At 40.0% G+C, this 19,124-nt stretch overlaps 1 protein-coding gene across 1 annotated transcript in view; it reads left to right on the top strand.

Moving 5' to 3' along the window:
* The window catches only part of CCNY (cyclin Y), a 199,297-nt gene that overhangs the window by 106,263 nt on the left and 73,910 nt on the right, over positions 1-19,124 (top strand). The window contains 1 exon segment of the mRNA XM_049776665.1: positions 17,782-17,856. Within this exon segment, the coding sequence (XP_049632622.1) occupies positions 17,782-17,856 (75 nt within the window).

Raw genomic sequence — 19,124 nt, forward strand, 5'->3', positions numbered from 1 at the left:
GCCAGATCCAGCCTTGCTAGTTCTGTTGAATCAGAGGTAGGCAAGCACAGTGTGAGAGGAAGAGCTGAGTGGCTGCAAGCTGGCAAGGCTGGAAGCTAAAGATGTGAGCTGAAAAAGCCAGGGAGCCTTCTCCTGAGTGCGAGGGAAGTGGGGCCACTTCATAGATGCGAGTGTGAAGCAAAAAATAGAGAGGATTATACTTCTACTTGATGATTGACAGCCAAGAAATTACTTGACTCTACGGCCTTACGTGTGTGAGGCTCACCCTCTACCATGGGGCCACAGACCTCCTCCTAAGACACTTATTATTTAGGTTCATCCTTCCAGTATCGTGGGAGACCCCTTGAGGGATGCTTAATGACAGTGATGAAAATTTGAGGTGTTTTCTGCTGTGTGTGTGTGTGTTAAATTGTGGCAAGTATGGGCTTTTAGTGATTTTATGTGTGAAAATGGATAAAAAACTAGCATCTCATTTGTTACTGGAGTATCTGCAATTTTGGAACTTGATTTGTCCCTCATGTGTATCATGATACCCTGTTTTTTTATTTTATAATTTTTATTTTAATCATAGTGGCTTACATATCATTCACAGCAATATTTTAGGTACATATTAACATTGAATCAGGGGAATTCCCACCACCGAATTGTCCTCCCTCCACCTTCGCTCCAGTCCTGCCTCCCATAGCCTCCACCCTCACCCCCGGGGCTGCTAGGATGAGTGGTCCCCTCTGTGCCTAGCTTACTACTTAGTGATCTTTCAACTGTTTGGTCATGACAATACCCTGTTTTTAAGTAAGTAAATAAATCTTTTTTGTGGACTAATTTTTTGTGTTTTTTTCTAGAAGTGTTTTCTATGTACTTTTCCTAACATCTGAATTTTCTTTGTGTGTTCATGTTTTTACCTTTACCTCACCCATCCTCAAGGTTATACAAAACATGTCATTTTGCCCACCAAGCTCAAGGCATTTACTTGAATGGGGACCAGATTCCAAAGAAATGAATTGCAAGACTCTGAGGCTCATGCTAGAAAAGTTGAGGCTATCTTTTAGCCACGAACTTCCCACAGTAGATGGACTAGTTGGTTTTAAGTGATGAAGCTGAAAATATTCAGCAAAATCACAGCTGCATGGCATCTTTACACGAAGAGACAGTTTCCAAGTAAGTTATCTTAGGTGCATGTCTCATTTTGAAGGATACTAGAGGTGAAAATATGGCCTGCAGAAGGATCCTGTCTCATGACCAGGCTCTCTATCAGAATTTTGCTGCTAAGATGTTCTCCATGGGACTTCTATTCATCCCTCTTTTGCCCCTGTTGCTTCACTGTATTGCATCTGCAAGAACCCTCAAGGAAGAGTTTTGGAAGAATTCTTCAAAACCCAAGACACTGGGAGCAAAAGGGCTTTTATTTTTCTTAAAACCCATAGATGAGTGAGACTATTCTGTATCTATTTCTCTCCCTCTGACTTATTTCACTCAGCATAATAGATTTCATGTATAGGAAAATTTCATGACTTCATCTCTCCTGACGACTGTATAATATTCCATTGTGTATATGTACCACAGTTTCTTTACCCATTGGTCTATTGTTGAAGTAGTTTTAAAAGTGGATTAAATTTGGCAGCATATACTTTATTTGGATAGAAAGAAAAAGGCATAAGAAATAAATAGAAGTAAGCAGGTGGTAAAAAAAAAAAAAAACACCTTCAAGCTTGCAGTTCATACCATCATTTTCTCAAAAACACTGCTAAGTCCAGTGTGGGAAGTAATTTCATGGCATTGATCTGCCTGGTCATCAGCAAAGCTGGCAGATTGTGGAAGGCTGTGAATGGCACACTGGCCCTCATTGAGGCTTTCAAGTAGACAGTGGGCAGAGGTGGTGCTGGAAATGACTGCCCTGCTTGGGCATGTCCCATGTTTGTGTGTTGGAGGGCACCAGATTTAGACCAAGGAAAAGACACTAAAGGATGGAAAAGATGAATTATTTGCAGCAACTGACACAGCTGGACATGTATAGAGTTTAGCAGAATCAACAGTCTGCCATCCTTCAGGTAGGTTGTTGAGACACATTCTTCCCTTTGGGTCTTCTCCACTCTGGGCCTAGTCTACACAATCTGTTTGTCCTCACCTTTCATCTCTCATCATCATCTCTATTATCTTCTGAGCTGTCTTCCTTCCTACTTGGATTAAGGCCATAGCTTCCACCCTGATGTCCTGCCCTTCTCTAGTTCATTTCTTCCCATTACACAGTCATTATTCTTTCTCCTGTCCACTTGTTTTTTAACAGTTAAATTAGTGCATGCCACTACATTCATTAACTCCCGGTGCTCTTGAGATAAAAGTTTAACTCTGGGCCAAACCCATAACACAGCGGTTATATTGCCTTTCATGAAACCAGGTTGACCTGGTTTCAATTGTTGGCATCCCATATAGTGCCCCGAGCTTGCCAGGAGTGATTTCTGAGCACAGAGCCAGCCAGGAGTAACTCCTAAGCACTGCTGGCCTCAAAACCAAAAAAAAAAAAAAAAAGTTTAACTTTTCCACGAACTTCTCAGAATTCCCCTCCTTATACTCTACAGTGTCACTTAAAAGGTCTATTATGCTTCTATGTTTTCTTTCTTTTTAAATGTTTTGTTTTGTTTTTTGTTTTGGGGTCACACCTGGCAGCGCTCAGGGGTTACTCCTCGCTCTGTGCTCAGAAATCGCTCCTGGCAGGCTCGGGGGACCATACGGGATGTTGGGATTCGAACCACCATACTTAAATGCCTTACCTCCATGCTATCTCTCCAGCCCCCTATTTTTTATTTTTCAACCCTGTCTTAATATACTATTTCTTGTCCTAAATAAATACCTTGCCTCTTCTCTACTTTCATCTCATAAACTATCCTATTCTCCATCCAGCAGGCTTCCTCTCTTCCTCTACTTGAGTACTTAGCCTTAACAAATACTCATTACTGATGGAAGGGAAGGGTCTTCACACCGCTGCACCCTTTATACATGGGAGGGGACAGACTCTTAGACCATCGTATTTCTTGCATATATATTGCTTGCATTGACTTGGTTTTCTGTAAGTATTTGTTGGCTGGCTATTAAGTATTGATAGGGAATTCAGATTCTATTTCAGTGATTCTCAGGGTGTCACTTTGAATACTTTGTAGTTGTCTGTGATATTGATTTCATCAATGTTGCCCGCATTTAAAAGACTTAGATATTTGGCTTCTATTGAAGTATCAAGGCTCCAAATGCTGTTTTTCCTGTTACAGTGATAGCACTCATCATACTCCTCAGGAGAGGCTGGTTGCTAGGAGATTCTTTCCCTTTGAATTAATGTATATTTGAGTTCTTGCTTGGATCTTGTCAGTTTTTTTTCCTTTCTTCCCTTTTTTTTTTTTTTTTAACATTTTCTTTGATTTTTGGGACCATTACCAGTGGGCTCAGAAGAATGGTATCAGATGCCAGGGATCGAAACCAGGTCAGCTGTGTGCATGCGCCCTCCTCAACTATCACTCTGGCCCTTCTTTTCTTAAATTGCTGAGAGAGTTTTGTCACTAAGTCTTTCTTGTATGTTGTTCCATTACTTAGCTTATTTGCTAATCATTGACGGGTGTGTGAACTTTGTATATAAGGCCTCTCTTACAGATGGTATGCTAGATGGTACATTAAAGCCAGTAGGACCACACTTAACCCTTCTGGCTTTAAAATGCATTGTTTTGGATCATCATAGGCCCACTGGGGTTACCACATTGCTGTCATTCTTATTTTATTAAGACTTAGGAAAGTGACAAAATTTGCTCAAGAAGTAGAAGCAGAGACCGGAATTCAGTCTTTCAGTCTTTAATTTCACAATTTCTTTATTATTATTATTATTATTATTATTATTATTATTATTATTATTATTATTACTTTTAGTTTGGGTGGTGCCACAAGCAAGGCAAATGTTGCTGAGCTACATCCTTAGTCACACAATTTTTGTTTTATTCCGGACCTGTAGTATTCACTTAGTATATCTGAGTGTATGCTCAATAATTTGAACTCAGTATATACCAGGACAAATAAATCACTGTCCAATTTATCCTGGTGCCTGGTTTTCTGTTCTTTTTACTCAATTTAAATTTAAGATTACCCCTCCCCCCCATGGTTGTCTCTCTAAAAGTAACACCCGCAGTCAAATTTGAATTGTTGAAACACCATCAGTGGCTTGGCCTCTATGTTCAATGAAAAGATTTATCTTCTTGTTCCAGTACTCAAGGCCCTGCGGATTTACCATTCCTACTCTTCTTTTCTTTGACTTTTCTTTGTGAGTTACATACAGCCCTCCAGTGCCTATCTAATCAGCATAACTCATTCCCCTTCTGGCTGAATTGTGCACACAGAGCAGTTCCTCCAATAAAAATCTCACTCTGAGACCCTTTGCAAGCTCGACTATTCAAGGAAATGAACAGGGCTTTACATTTATATCCCAGAGCAGTGCCCTGTTGGTATCAGTGCATGGTCCTTATAGCATTCTGTGCCATTTAATGTCTATTTATGAAACTGTGCGTGTGTATTATAGGGACTGAATCAGAATTCTTTCTGTTAACCCAAATATCTGGCTCACAACCTTAGTAGATTTTCTGAAGAAATTAGAATTAAAATTCACTAGCTTTTTTTGTACTTGTTCAGGAGGACATGGACTCAATACAGTAGTTATAAGAACTTACTCTTTTTTTATTTCTTTCATTTGTTTGTGTTTTTTGGGCCACACCTGGTGATGCTCAGGGGTTACTCCTGGCTATGCGCTCAAAAATCGCTCCTGGCTTGGGGGACCATATGGGATGGTGGGGGAGCGAGCTGTGATCTAGCGAACTAGGCTAGCATGCGCAAGGCAGACACCTTATGCCCTGTGCCACTGCTCCGGTCCCAAGTATTTACTCTTTTTTTTTTTTTAACTTTTTTATTTTTTAATCTTTATTTAAACACCGTGATTACAAACATGATTACAGTCATGTAAAGAACACCCCCTTCACCAGTGCAACATTCCCACCACCAATTTCCCAGATCTCCCTCCTCCCCACCCCCCTACACCTGTACTCGAGACAGGCTTTCTACTTCCCTCATTCATTCACATTGTTATGCTAGTTTTCAGTGTAGTCATCTCTCCAACTGCATTCATCACTCTATATGATGAGCTTCATGTCCTGAGCTGCACCTACCAGACCTCATCTCTCTTGTCTCTGAGATACTGTTAAAAATGTCTTTCATTTTTCTTAAAGCCCATAGATGAGTGAAACCATTCTGCGTCTTTCTCTCTCCCTCTGACTTACTTCACTCAGCATAATAGATTCCATGTACATCCATGTATAGGAAAAATTCATGACTTCATCTCTCCTGATGGCTGCATAGTATTCCATTGTGTATATGTACCACAGTTTCTTCAGCCACTCATCTGTTGAAGGGCATCTTGGTTGTTTCCAGAATCTGGCTATTGTAAATAGCACTGCAATGAATATAGGAGTAAGGAAGGGATTTTTGTATTGTATTTTTGTGTTCCTTGGGTATATTCCTAGGAGTGGTATAGCTGGATCGTATGGAAGCTCAATTTCCAGTTTGTGAAGGAATCTCCATATCGCTTTCCATAAAGGTTGTACTAGACGGCATTCCCACCAGCAGTGAAAAAGAGTTCCTTTCTCTCCACATCCCTGCCAGCACTGCTTGTTTTCCTTTTTTGTGATGTGTGCCAATCTCAGTGGCGTGAGGTGGTACCTCATAGTAGTTTTGATTTGCATCTCCCTGACGATTAGTGATGTTGAGCATCTTTCCAAGTACTTACTCTTAATGGAATAGTGGCCTGTACTCAGTAAGCAGGGTTGGATGTCACAGAGCCCAAATAAGTCCAGAAGTCTTCCATGGACCATTAGCCTACATTTGGACTATAGATGGAGAAGGAGTAAACCAGCTGAGCTGACTTAAGAGCAGGTTATTTGTGGCAGAGGAGCCTTTTGATCAAGCTCGTGAAAACTGAAAGGATGTTGTGTGGGAGCAGAGAGCAAATAAGACAAAGATAAGCAGGAAACAAGGCTAGGAACTACTAAGCATGCCAGCAAGTTGAGAGCTTGTGTGACTAATTCAGCACTCCTGGTTGTGTCCTGTTGCGATGCTGGCATTTGATCTTGCTGCTCTTGGTCTCTTTTCCTTCCTCTAATTTTCTTTTATGCCTTTTTTTGGTCGTCTTCTTTTCTTGTTCTCTACTGGATATGCAAAATGCTCAAGGGGAACAGAGATGGGATGAAGCAAAGCTTCATGGAAATGCTACCTCTAGATTTTTTTTTTTTTTTTTAGTTTCAGAATGAAAGAGTATACTTGGTAACAGGAATTTTGAACTGGATAGGTGAAAATATTTAAAATTTCAAACACTGGGATTAATAATTCTTTGGGAGACTGGAGTACAGTAGACAAAACATTTGTCTTGCACGCAGTTGGCCTATGTGACCCAGGTAATCACCGGACCCCAAACAATTCCTGAGCCCACAGGAATGGTCCCTTAGTGCGAAGCCAGAAGTAAGTCCTGAACATTGCTGGTACAGACCAAAAACCAGGAAAATACATTCTTTGAATGGTCATCTGGCCTGTCCTCTACACTCCTTTGGCTCTAGCTTACTGTCCTTGATGGTGCGAAACAGAGACATGGTTTTGTAAATAATTGTATGTATATTGGTATATGTATATATGGTGTCTGTATACATATAGATATGTTGGTTTTAGCTCTTTTTTACAAAAAGATGTAGTGCATATCTTTTTGTTAAGTTTAATGATGATTTTGATTGCTAACGTGAGTATTTTAAAAATATTGATATTTGGCACTGGTGATGGGCGGGTTTTCTTTTTATGACTGAAAACCAACTAGAATCATGTTTGTAATCACGGTGTTTAAATAAATATATTATTAAAAATATTGCTATTTTGCTAATAGCTTATTGTTCTAGCCACTGTTTTTCTTGACGAATACCCTCAGAGTGATGTGAGGCACTTTATCGTGTGGGATGTTAACGATAGACAAAAGTGTAGCTTATTGCCATCTTGACAGCCAAAGCGTTCCCACACATTTCTTACATCCCAAGGGTAAAAGGTGGTGATACTTTTTCTTTAGTTGTGTACTAAGATAAAGAATAAAATTAGTTTCTATACACTATTTTCTATTCTCTTGGATGCCAATGGATTGTAACATCTGGTATTTTCTTAAGTGGATATAAATATGGGAATAACATGTTTTCTTTCTTTCTAATCCAGTAAGTTTCTTTTTCTTTTTTTAACTTTTGCTTGTCTCATACTTTGTTGAAAGAGTTTCTAAGTGTGTTCTCTTTGCATTTTTCTTTCCTTTTTGGTTACTGGTTTGGAGGCTATACTCAGTAGAGCTGTGTGGAGTTAGAAGCTTGTGGTGTTGGGGATAGGCCTGGCTTGTGCAAGACAAGACACACTCTCTTGAGCCTTATATGTAATCGCCTAGTCTCATTCTTTATTTGTGATTTATTTTTAATTGTGCCATTGTGGCACAGGACTTCATGCGTACAACAGTCCAACACCACACTGTCCTCCAGAGAGTCCACTTCTGTCCACTATTGTCTTTAGGCCACTCCCCCTCGTGGAAAGCTCAGTTCTGTAGACACTTCTCAGGTGCTGTTGTCTCTGCCATGTCCTGATCTTCAGGAAAAGTGAATGCATGTCATGTTTACATTGAATATAAATATCAGGCAGTTAATGTGAAAGGCGTTGCTTGAATTTTTTAATTATTATTCTATGGAATATTGAGCCAATATTAATTGGACTTTAAAAAAATCTCTGTATGTTGTAATACTATCGCCTCTATGCTTTGCTGTAAGTGATTTCCTTAATTCTTTCCAAGAGAACCTTATGTATATATAGGCTGGGCAATCAATGCATCTATTTGGTTTTGCATTTCAGTGATAACTTTATTTGAATATACACACTTAATGTGTATATATACTAGCATTCATGTGTGTGTATATATACATCTTTTCCCAAAACTTTTTTCTGTTTTATGTTATTTAGCATGTAAAACTGTGTATATATTTTTAAGTGACTTATTAATTTGTTCTGTTATTTCAAGTTTGTGAGTCGCATCTTTAGATTTACTTATAATGGATTATTTCTTTGTCCATGGCTTTCTTTGCATGTAGATGGTGAGCAGGTCTTTAGGGGATGATCTTGGAGATCATCCTTCTGTAGAACAGTGTATGTACAGTTACTTCTACCAGACAATTTAGGGATATTGATCAACTTGGTGTAAATTTCTTGTCCAGGAATTTCTTGAACTCCATTTCTAGAGTAGAACTCTAAAAGGATATTGGGGCCGGAGCAGTGATACTGGGGTCGTCAGGGCACTTGCTTTACACATGGCCATCCTGGGTTTGATCTTAGGCATCCCATATGGGTATGACTGGAAAGAAAAAAGAAAAAAAGCAGAAAACAACAATAACAACCCTCCGAATCAAAACCGAACCAAAATAAAACCCAACAAAAAGACAATTAAAAAAGAAATGAGTGGTAGTACAGTGGGCAAGGCGTTTGCCTTGCACTTAACTGACACGGTCCCAGAGCATTGCCAGGAATTATTCCTGAGTGTAGAGCCAAGAGCACGAGCAGGTGTGACCCAAATACCAAAAAAAAAACAAAAAACAAAAAACAAAAAAAAAAACACAAAAAGAAGGCATTTGCAATGCACAAGACCAAGTATTGGAATATTGGGATACTTGTCTTGTTTATCTGGGTCAGAAGTAATCTTTTTTCTGAGAGATGGGGGGAGGGAAGGAGGAAGGGAGAGAGAGAGAGGAAGAAGGAAGGGAGAGGGGATAGAGATATGGTGAGGGCTGATATTGTGACCATCCAAGTTTTAGTTTTTTATATATATTTTGGCTCACCTTCAGTGATTACTCCTGGCTCTCCACTCATGAATTACTCTTGGAAGAGCTTGGAGTCTCATATGGGATGCCGAAGATTGAATCCGAGTCAGCATGTGCAAGGCAAAAAACCTATGTACTGTATTATCACTCTGGCCCGACATTGGGATTCTGGATAGACATAGAACTGTCAGTTCCAACTTAACGTTCCCTTTTATGTATCTTGTCATATCGGATATTAAAAGAGAGGTAGTTTCCAAACTAAGACACACCTTTATAAAAGAGGTTCAGATTAGTTATTATGTTGGGATAGTATGAAAAAATATACACAGAGGCACATGCAGTCAGGCATAGACTCAGACCTGGCATATCCACCACACACATAGATGTGTGGACCAGATTGCATCATCAAAACTGCACACACAGGTCACCCTCAGGGATCAAACAGCTACAAGTAGAGACAGAAAAATAGAAAATAGCCAAATCAGAGTGTTTTAGAGTAATTATAAAGAATGATCTTGAAATCACTGGCTTTCTAATTAACCAGAATTGCAGTAACAGCATTTTGCAGCCCCAGCTAGCGCAGCAGCAGGACTGTTATAAATAGGGATGCTAATGCTGGCTGCTGGGATTGGATCTTGCCCAGTGGCAATTGCATGGTATTTGCACTAATGAATGGAGATAATCACTGATTGTCAGATAGCAGGATAATAGTAACTAAAAAATAGAAGTAGATAATCTGAATTAAGACTGACAGGCTTTATTTATTGTGTTTTTTTTTAAATCATTACCCTACAGATTATAACCATATTTAGGAATGTTAGCACCTGGGACTGGAGTGATAGTGCAATTGGTAGGTGCCTGTCTTAGACAGCTGACCAGAGTTTGATTCCTGGTACCCCATCTGTTCTAGAGCCCCTCTAGAAGTGATCCCAAAGCATAGTCAGGAGAAACCTCTGAGCATGCTGGGTAGCCCCCCCCCCCAACAAAAAATGTGATCATCTAATTTGAAATGAAAAGTTTGAGATTTAGGGGTGGGGGTGGGTCACACTCTGAGGTGCTCGGGTTCCTCCTGGCTCTGCGCTCATCACTCCTGGCAGGTTTGGGGGATCATATGAGATGCTGGAAATCGAACTAGGTTCCATCCAGTGTTGACTGCATGCAAGACAAATGCCCTACCACTGTGCTGTCTCTCCAGCCCCAGTTTGAGATTTTTTTTTTTTTTTTTTGTGGTTTTTGGGTCACACCCGGCAGTGCTCAGGGATTATTCCTGGCTCCAGGCTCAGAAATTGTTCCTGGCAGGCACGGGGGACCATATGGGACGCCGGGATTCGAACCGATGACCTCCTGCATGAAAGGCAAATGCCTTACCTCCATGCTATCTCTCCGGCCCCCAGTTTGAGATTTTGATTACTTTATATATTATTCTAATGACTAGAAGCAGACCAAGGGGGGCTGGAGAGATAGCATGGAGGTAAGGCATTTGCCTTTCATGCAGAAGGTCATTGGTTCGAATTCCAGCATCCCGTGTGGTTCCCCCAGCCTGCCAGGAGCGATTTCTGAGCATAGAGCCAGGAGTAACCCCTGAGCAACGCTGGGTGTGGCCCAAAAAAAGAAAGAAAGAAAAGGAAAACAGAATAGCACACACCATAGTATAAGATGTACTGGATCTAATAAAGATAGAAGAGAAACCTGGCTGTCTGCTCAGAAAAAGCTCCTGGCAGGCATGGGGGAGCATATGGGACACCGGGATTTGAACCAATCACCTTTGGTCCTGGATCGGCGTTTTTATCTCTCTGGGCCCCTGTTTTCCTTTTCTTTTTTTTTTTTTTTTTTTTGGGCCACACCCTGTGACGCTCAGGGGTTACTCCTGGCTATGCGCTCAGAAGTTGCTCCTGGCTTCTTGGGGGACCATATGGGACGCCAGGGGATCGAACCGCGGTCCGTCCTAGGCTAGCGCAGGCAAGGCAGGCACCTTACCTCCAGCGCCACCGCCCGGCCCCCCAATTTTTTTTTTTTTTTTTTTTGGTGTTTGGGCCACACCCGTTTGACGCTCAGGGGTTACGCCTGGCTATGTGCTCAGAAATCACCCCTGGCTTGGGAGGACCATATGGGACGCCGGGGATCGAACCGCTGTCCGTCCTACGCTAGCGCTTGCAAGACACCTTACCTCTAGCGCCACCTTCCCGGCCCTGTTTTCCTTTTCTTAATGAGTTTTTCAGACCACCAATGGTAGATATTGACTTTTGACTCTCTCTGACATTAATTTATTGCATAGATCCTTTACAACACTGGTGCTATGTTAAAAGCTGAGATGAGCAATTGTGAACCACTGATACTATAGCATCTGTGGAAAACACAGTAGACAATTAGGTCTTTTAGCATGGAAGAAGACAGCTTAACTAAACAGGCTAGGGCATAAAGGAATCCTGTCATATAAAGGAGTATATGGAGATGAAGGAATACTGACTCTTTTTTTTGGCCACACCCAGCAGTGTTCAGAGCTTATTCCTGACTCTGTGCTCAGGGTCACTCCTGGTGGGCTTTAGGACCATATGGAATACCAGGATTACACCCTGGTCCGCTGCATGCAAGTATAGCCTTACCTGCTGTACTTTTTTTTCTATTATCACCTGGAAGTCTAGCAGTAGATTCTTAGAATGAGACTATTATTATTTAAATTTGACTGGGTTTTATTTTCCTTTTTGTTTTTGGATTTGGGCTCATATCTATCTGACTGTGCTCAAGACTTACCCTGACTCTGTGCTCAGAATGGAACTATTTGTAGGATGTTACCCAGCCATGTGCAAGCCAAGTGCCTAAATTGATATATGATCTCTATGGTTCTTAATAGGTATCATAATAAAGAAGTAGTAGTTCAAAATGATATTTTCTTAGTATTAGGTTCAAGTCTACCCTAGGTTAGGGAAGCCTAGGGATTCCCTAACAGTATGACTGCCTTAGAAAGTCATTTTTGTTTTATTATTTTCTTGTCATTTTCCCATATCAGGAGTATATGAAAACTGAAGTTTTTCTTTTTTGGGGGGCACATCCATTTAATGCTCAGGGGTTACTCCTGGCTAAGCACTCAGAAATTAATTGCCCCTGGCTTGGGGGGGGGTCGAACCGTGGTCCTTCCTTGGCTAGCGCTTTCAAGGCAGACACCTTACCTCTAGCGCCACCTCTCCAGCCCTGAAAACTGAAGTTTTTGAATAATGACTTATAACCAGATATCTTAAAGAATAGAAGATCTTGTAGTATTTAGCTCCATCTTCAGTGTCTCAGGTGAAGTGTATGTTTTGAGAGTATGTCTTTGGTACAAAGCTGGATACTTTGTCATAAAATTATTGAATGCCTTGAATCTTAGTAGTCACTACTTGTGTGGCAGATATCTCGCTTAATGCTTTATTTAACCAATTTCCGAAAGGTAGGTGTTACTCATTTTACAGATAAGGAAAATGAAGGATAATATGACAGTTTGTCTAGCATGAATTCATGTCTAGGTGGTTCTTAACATTCCAAAGTGCATTATTTCTTTCCCACCATTTGAGATTCCTTTTGTGGGATGATCACTTCCTTGAAAACCAAGATAGTTGATGTTTAGCTTTCTAAATGTAGGTTAATGTAAGAATCAGACTATTCTTGATGCATTGTTTACTCTTTTTTTTCCAATGATATGGCACACTTTAAGCTTGGAAGAGTACTCTTTCAGAGCAGAAATTTGATTGCTCTCTTTATACAGAAATTTGATTATTTCTGTATTCTCTGTATGTATGGTCAAAGAGTACTTTGGCACCTATAACATGGTCAATTTAGAATAAATAAAAATTACAACAAGTTTGGACTGGTCTTAGGAAACCTCTCAGAATGCATACCTGCAGTCTCCAATACAATATTTTTATCTGAAGACAGTATAATTATGAAGTTAATATATGGTAGAACTTTCACATGATGTACTTTGAAATCTTCTGAACACATCTTCCACCTGCCATTAGTTGTCATAGTTATTTGAAAGTCAAGAATGTATTCTTAGGATCATGAAATAGCTCAATAGGTAATGAAGAAAATGAAGACAGATGGTAGTTTTTTAAAGTAGCCTTTTGGTACTAAGTAGGACAGAACACAATACTTTGCATATAAAAGGAGGATTCTTGACTCCAGTAATTTGTTGAAGCTTTTTTGTTTAAGCACACCCTGCTTTGCTCTTGGTGGTGCTTGGGAGAACATTCCATGATGGAGGCTTATTTTTCTTTTTGTTGATATGGTGTATTATGTTGATTGATTTACGTATGTTAAACCATCCTTGCATTACTGGAATGAAACCTACTTGGTCATGGTGTATGACTTTCTTGATGAGACATTGTATCTTATTTGCTAGAATTATGTTGAGGATCTTTGCATCTGTGTTCATCAGGGATATTGATTTGTAGGTTTTTTTTTTGCAGCATCGCTGTCTGGTTTTGATACCAAGGTGATGGTAGCTTCCTAAAAACTATTTGGGAGTGTTCCTGATTTTTCAATTTCATGAAAGAGCCTGAAAAGGATTGGTAGTAGTTTCCTTGAAAAGTTTGAAAGAATTTGTTAGTGAATCCATCAGGCCTGGACTTTTGTTATTGGGAAGACTTTTTGATTACCATTTTAATTTCCTCAGTAGTGATGGGTCTGTTTGGATATGCTAGATCACCCTGGTTTAACTGTGAAAGATGATTAAGAGTCCAAGAATTTATCCATTTCTTCCAGGTTCTTGTCATAGAGTTTCTCTAAGTAGTCTCTGATTACCCTTTGAATCTCTGCAGTATCTGTAGTGATCTTCCTCTTTTCATTTCTAATCCGGTTTATTAAGTTTCTCTCTCTGTTTCTTTGTGAGTTTTGTTAGTGGTTTATCAATATGTTTATTTTTTCAAAGAACCAACTTTTGCTTTTGTTGATCTTTCAGATTGTTTTATTGATTTTCACTTCATTGATTTCTGCTCTCAGCTTTGTTATTTCCTTCTGCCTACCTATTTTTGGTTCCTTTTGTTGATCATTTTCTAATTTTATAAGCTGTGTCATTAAGCTTTTTATATAGGTCCTGTCCTTTCTGGCATGTGCTCGCAAAGCAGTAAGTTTTCCTCTTAGTTCTGCTTTTGCTGTGTCCCATAAATTCTGGTAATTTGTGTCTTCATTGTCATTTATTTCCAGGAATGTTTTGATTTCCTCTTTGATTTCCTCCCTGATCCACTGGTTGTTCAGTGGTGAGCTGTTTAATTTCCAGGTGTTGAATTTTTTCTTATGTGTCCCTTTGTAGTTCACTTCTAATTGTGATGGAGGATTATTAAACTCAGGTTGGCCATGTACAAGGCAAGCACCCTATTCTCTGTACTCTATTTGATCTGAGTAAAGCTGAGTGGCTCAATTCTCCACCCCTTCCAAATCCCCCCGCCTCCCTAACACTAACAGAAAGAAACAAAACCCAATACAAGACCAGGGACTGGAGAAGAAAAGAATTCAGATGTTAAAGAGACTGCCTTGAATGTGGCTGACCTTGCTTTGATCCCTGACACTTCATTTGGTCCTCCAAGCACCTCCTAGGGGTCATTCTTGAGAACAATGACCCCTCCTAGGGGTCATTCTTGAGCACAACAAGTGTGGCCCAATCTGCACCCCTATTTCAGACCTAAATGATAGATCTGTATAGACTGCTATATTTCTCCCTGCTCTGTGTCTAGCTTAGCCTCTGGACCCTTGCTTACTGCCCTTCCTTGCTGAAGAGCTGTTGGCCCGTGTGCTGTCCCTAGCAGCTTCATCTCTGTAGGCCTTTACTCTGAGGTGGAAATAATGCCAGCTGGCTTTTACTCTTTGCAGTGAGGGTAATGGTTTCACAAAAATGATACCACAGTGGCACCTGTCCAGGTAAATAACTTCATAGGGGCTGGGATGTTACAGAATTCTTCCCTTGCATGCAGCCTCACAGCCCTGGGTACTGCCCCTAGCACTGTGGGGAAGAAGAAAAGAAAAAATATATTTTCTAGAACTATTTCTTTGGTTAATTTAGCACACAAGCACTTTTTTTTTTTTTTTTTTTGGTTTTTGAGCCACACCCGGTGATGCTCAGGGGTTACTCCTGTCTATGTGCTCAGAAATCGCTCCTGGCTTGGGGGACCACATGGGACGTGGGGTGGGGGGAGGATCGAACTGTGGTCCATCCTAGTCTAGCACACAAGGCAGACACCTACTGCTTGTGCCACCACCCTGGCCCTAGCACACAAGTACTTTAAGAGCTTGATGTGGGCAGGTGGAAAAAGTCGAAACTGAGGGTAAGACAGGGCTGTAGCCTAGGTAGCTACCCGTCCCTCCAGGTTGCCTTTTACCCACCCCTCCCCTCTGGTTAGGACACCTTAATAAAAGAAAAGTTAACCATTTTGTAACACTTAGGCATGAAAGTTTGAAGGATATAACAGGTTTATTTGTCCTGGCTTGTGAAAATGCTGCCTTACTTTTTGTTCTCTAAAGTTGAAGTTCTTTATCAGCAGATAGACTGTCATTTTATTTCCTTTCAGTTAAATCTGAGACATAATGCAGCATCTGGCACTCCCTGTTTCTTGATCAGTTTAGTCCTCAAAGTTAGAGCAAGACTATCTCTGTTCACTTACTTGTGTTAAAATTTTTTTCTAGGTAATATTTTGGAAGCTCCAACTATATTGTTTTCTAATAGTAATACACATTTGAACATCCATTTAAATAAAAAATTAGCCGATGATCTTGGACTTTTTTTTTTTTTTTTTTTAGCAATACTGTAGACCCTTGTGTCCAAAAGCCAAGAAATCTTTGATTTTTCTTTGTGTTAAAACTTTCTGGTCTCTTGTCCATGATGTAACTTCTAAATTCCAGGGAAAACTTGAGAAAACTTAAGAAAAAAAAAACAACAAAAACAAACCCACAACTCCTCTTTAAACATTCTGCTATTTTCCCCTGTAAGCAATGACCTCTCTCCTATTTTATTCTTGAGTCCTTTGGACAAACAAGATAAGAGGTCAGGTCTGGTTTAGCATGGATGGTGATGAAGTTCTTGCTGTGGGATTTCCATATGGTTCTGGTGCAAGTCTTGAGCTAGACACTTACCTTTTCCAGTTATATTAACTGATCCTGTGGCTGTCATGTTTCCCTTTAATCTTGAAGTCTTCCCTCAGTAACTGTCCTGCGTCATTGAACTGGGATGATACCTGGCTGGCCTGTCACCCAGGCAGGAGGTCTCCTCTGACATAATGATTGTGATCAGACCGAGAATTATGACTTGATTATAGAGGAAGTATATGGATGTCCCTTACTTTCCCTTGTATCTGGATAGGGAAAATGGCAGACACTATTCTTACTGTTTGATGTGTGGAATGGCAAGAGTGGCCCGTTCACACCAGAAAGTGTATAATGTAGTGACATGATGGTGGCTGACTGAGGAATGGGATGCCTCTGCTCTGACCCTACACTTTGTGGACATTGCTAGAAGGGGGATTCGCCTTGGTGTCCTCTGGGAGAGGATTCATGGCCAAGAGAGTTGCAGACTGTCTCCAGGAAATGTGAACATGTCCTGGACAAAAACTATTGTATGTGATCTTAAGACTTGTGTAGAAGGGCCAAGAAATCGCTCCTGACTTGGGGGACCTTATGGGTCCCTGGGAGATCGAACCACGGTTCCTCCTAGGCTAGTGCGAACAAGGCAAAGAAAGTAAGGAACAGGCCTGCCAGAGGTGACAGCTCTTAGTCCCAATGAAGGGTCACTCAGCTGCTGTGACCCAACTGATTGTGACCAGTAAGTAAGATTGCTTGTGGTCTGGTTTCTTAGGAGAAGCTGAAAAGATGATTTCCCTCCTTTTGACACGTGTTTGAGTTAGAGAAATCAGGTTTATTCAGAATTATTATTTTTTGAAAAATGAAAATATCTGGGCAAACTAAAATCAATTTTTATGACCTTAGTCCATTTGCAGCCTTTACTCTAAAGCAGGGGTCTCAAACTCGCGGCCCGCGGGCCATTTGCGGCCCTTCGTACAACATTTTGTGGCCCTGCCCTAGAGGAATCTTTTTGTTTTGCTTTGTTTTAGTTGTTTGTGTCACACCCACCAATGATCAAGGCTTACTACTGACTTTGCACTCAAGGATCACCCTGACTTTGCCTCCTGCGGCCCCCAGGTATATTGAGTTTGAGACCCCTGCTCTAAAGCCTCACTCTTCACACTGTAGGTTTGTGTGACCATATGTGATCACATAACTGAAACCAAAAAACAAAAAAAACAAAAAACAGTGAAAGGTATACGAATAATACACAACTAGCAAAAAATCAATTCAGAGCCAAATTTCCATTGAATCTGAAGTGTTTCTAGCAGCATTTGTTCAGGAGCTGCCCAGGGAAAAAGTTTAAGGCAGTCTTCTCTAATGAATACGTTTTGCCCTTTCATAAAAAACAAACAAAAGCAAAAATTCTTAGAGGACTATATGGGTGCTGATGCTGCTTGACAGTGGTGATGGTCTATATTTTTTAGTTAACTCACTTAAAAAGGAATACCATTCACTTAACTGTAGTTTAGATGAATCTATTATAGCACATAAATCTCTTTAATTGCTTATTGCAAGGCTGCCCTCCTGTTCTGTAGTCTTGGATATAGAACAGAGTTCTAAAAAAGAAAATGGAGTTTTATGCTAATAGACCTCCAGCCAGATGTCTAGTTTGTGCAAGTGGCATTTTCTTTCTAAATAAAAGTAATAGTGATTGAGCAGTATCCTAGACGCTAGTAACTGTGGTTTAGAATTCTTTAGTGCATTGTCAAGATAAAGTTGAAGAAAATTTAAAGAAAATCAATCAAGTTATCTTTGGTCATCAGATGGATTTTCACAGATTTTCTTTTTTTTTTCTTTACAGATTTGAACATGGAATTCAATCCTTCAGATCATCCTCGGGCGAGCACAATATTCCTTAGTAAATCTCAGACGGACGGTAGGTTAACTTTTTAATTTATGTTTTAATACTAAGTGCTACTAAGTCTTGATTTTTCCGTAAGGCTTGATTTTTTTCCAAGTAAAATATGGTAGTCCTAAATAGGTGGATGGTGATTCTCTAGGGATTTCTTGTGTTTAAATAATTTTTTCATATTTCAATTTTTGAAAATTGCTTTTGCCAACCAACTGAATTAGTTCTGTGTACATTCTATAATTGTACCCTGAGAGGCAGAAATTCTCCTGTAAGAACTGATACAGTTATACATTCTCAAAATACCACAAAAGTGTTTTGTTATAAGGCATTCTGTGATTGCAAAAAAAGCAGAATATAAGGATTAAGTAGAGGCACCATTATTTCTGTTGTCCATGAGGGCAAATATAATAAGTACCCTAAGGGCAAATGTTTTCTGTTTTGCCAAGCTTCTAATGGCCGGTTTGTTCTGTGACCTGATTGTGTGTTGAATTAGTTTCAAGTTGTCTTATGTCTTCAGAAATGGCCAATTTATTTTTTGTTACTTGTTTTAGTTTGGTAGAAAAGGGAGTAGAACACCTGGCGGGGCTCAAAGGTTACTCCTGGCTGTGCACTTAGGGATCATTCCTTAGTGTTGCTGAGGGAGACAAATGGAATGTCCGAGAATGAATACAAATTAGCTGTGTGCAAGACAAATGCCCTACCCACTGTACAAAAACTTAAGCCATCCAGGTCTATCTTACAATTTTTTTGGACCCTAGGCTACAAATGAGATAGTAAAATATAAACAGTGCAGTCAGTACAGATCTTCTTATTGGATTGCAAGACAAATTCCCTACCCACTGTACAAAAGCTTAAACCGTCCAGGTCTATCTTACAATTTTTGGACCCTAGGCTACAAATGAGATAGTAAAATCTAAACAGTGCAGTCAACACGGATCTTCTTAGTTGGATTGCAAGACAAATGCCCTACCCACTGTACAAAAGCTTAAGCCATCCAAGTCTATCTTACAATATTTTGGACCCTCGGCTGCAAATGAGATAGTAAAATCTGAACAGTGCAGTAAACATGTGTGTTCTTAGTTGGATTCCTATAGAAGAGTGTAACAGGAGAGATTTGGTATACCATGATGTTATGACTTGGGATGTCTCATGGCAATATTGGCTTTTTTGGCAAAGTGTTTTGCTCTAATTATGAGATCTGAAGTCACCTAGGAAATAAACATTTAAGATAATAAGTTCATTTATGTGAAGAACCAATAACTCCTCAGTCATGGTAGATAACAATTTTGATA

The sequence above is a fragment of the Suncus etruscus genome, chromosome 7, assembly GCF_024139225.1.
Source record: "Suncus etruscus isolate mSunEtr1 chromosome 7, mSunEtr1.pri.cur, whole genome shotgun sequence".
NCBI lineage: Eukaryota > Metazoa > Chordata > Mammalia > Eulipotyphla > Soricidae > Suncus > Suncus etruscus.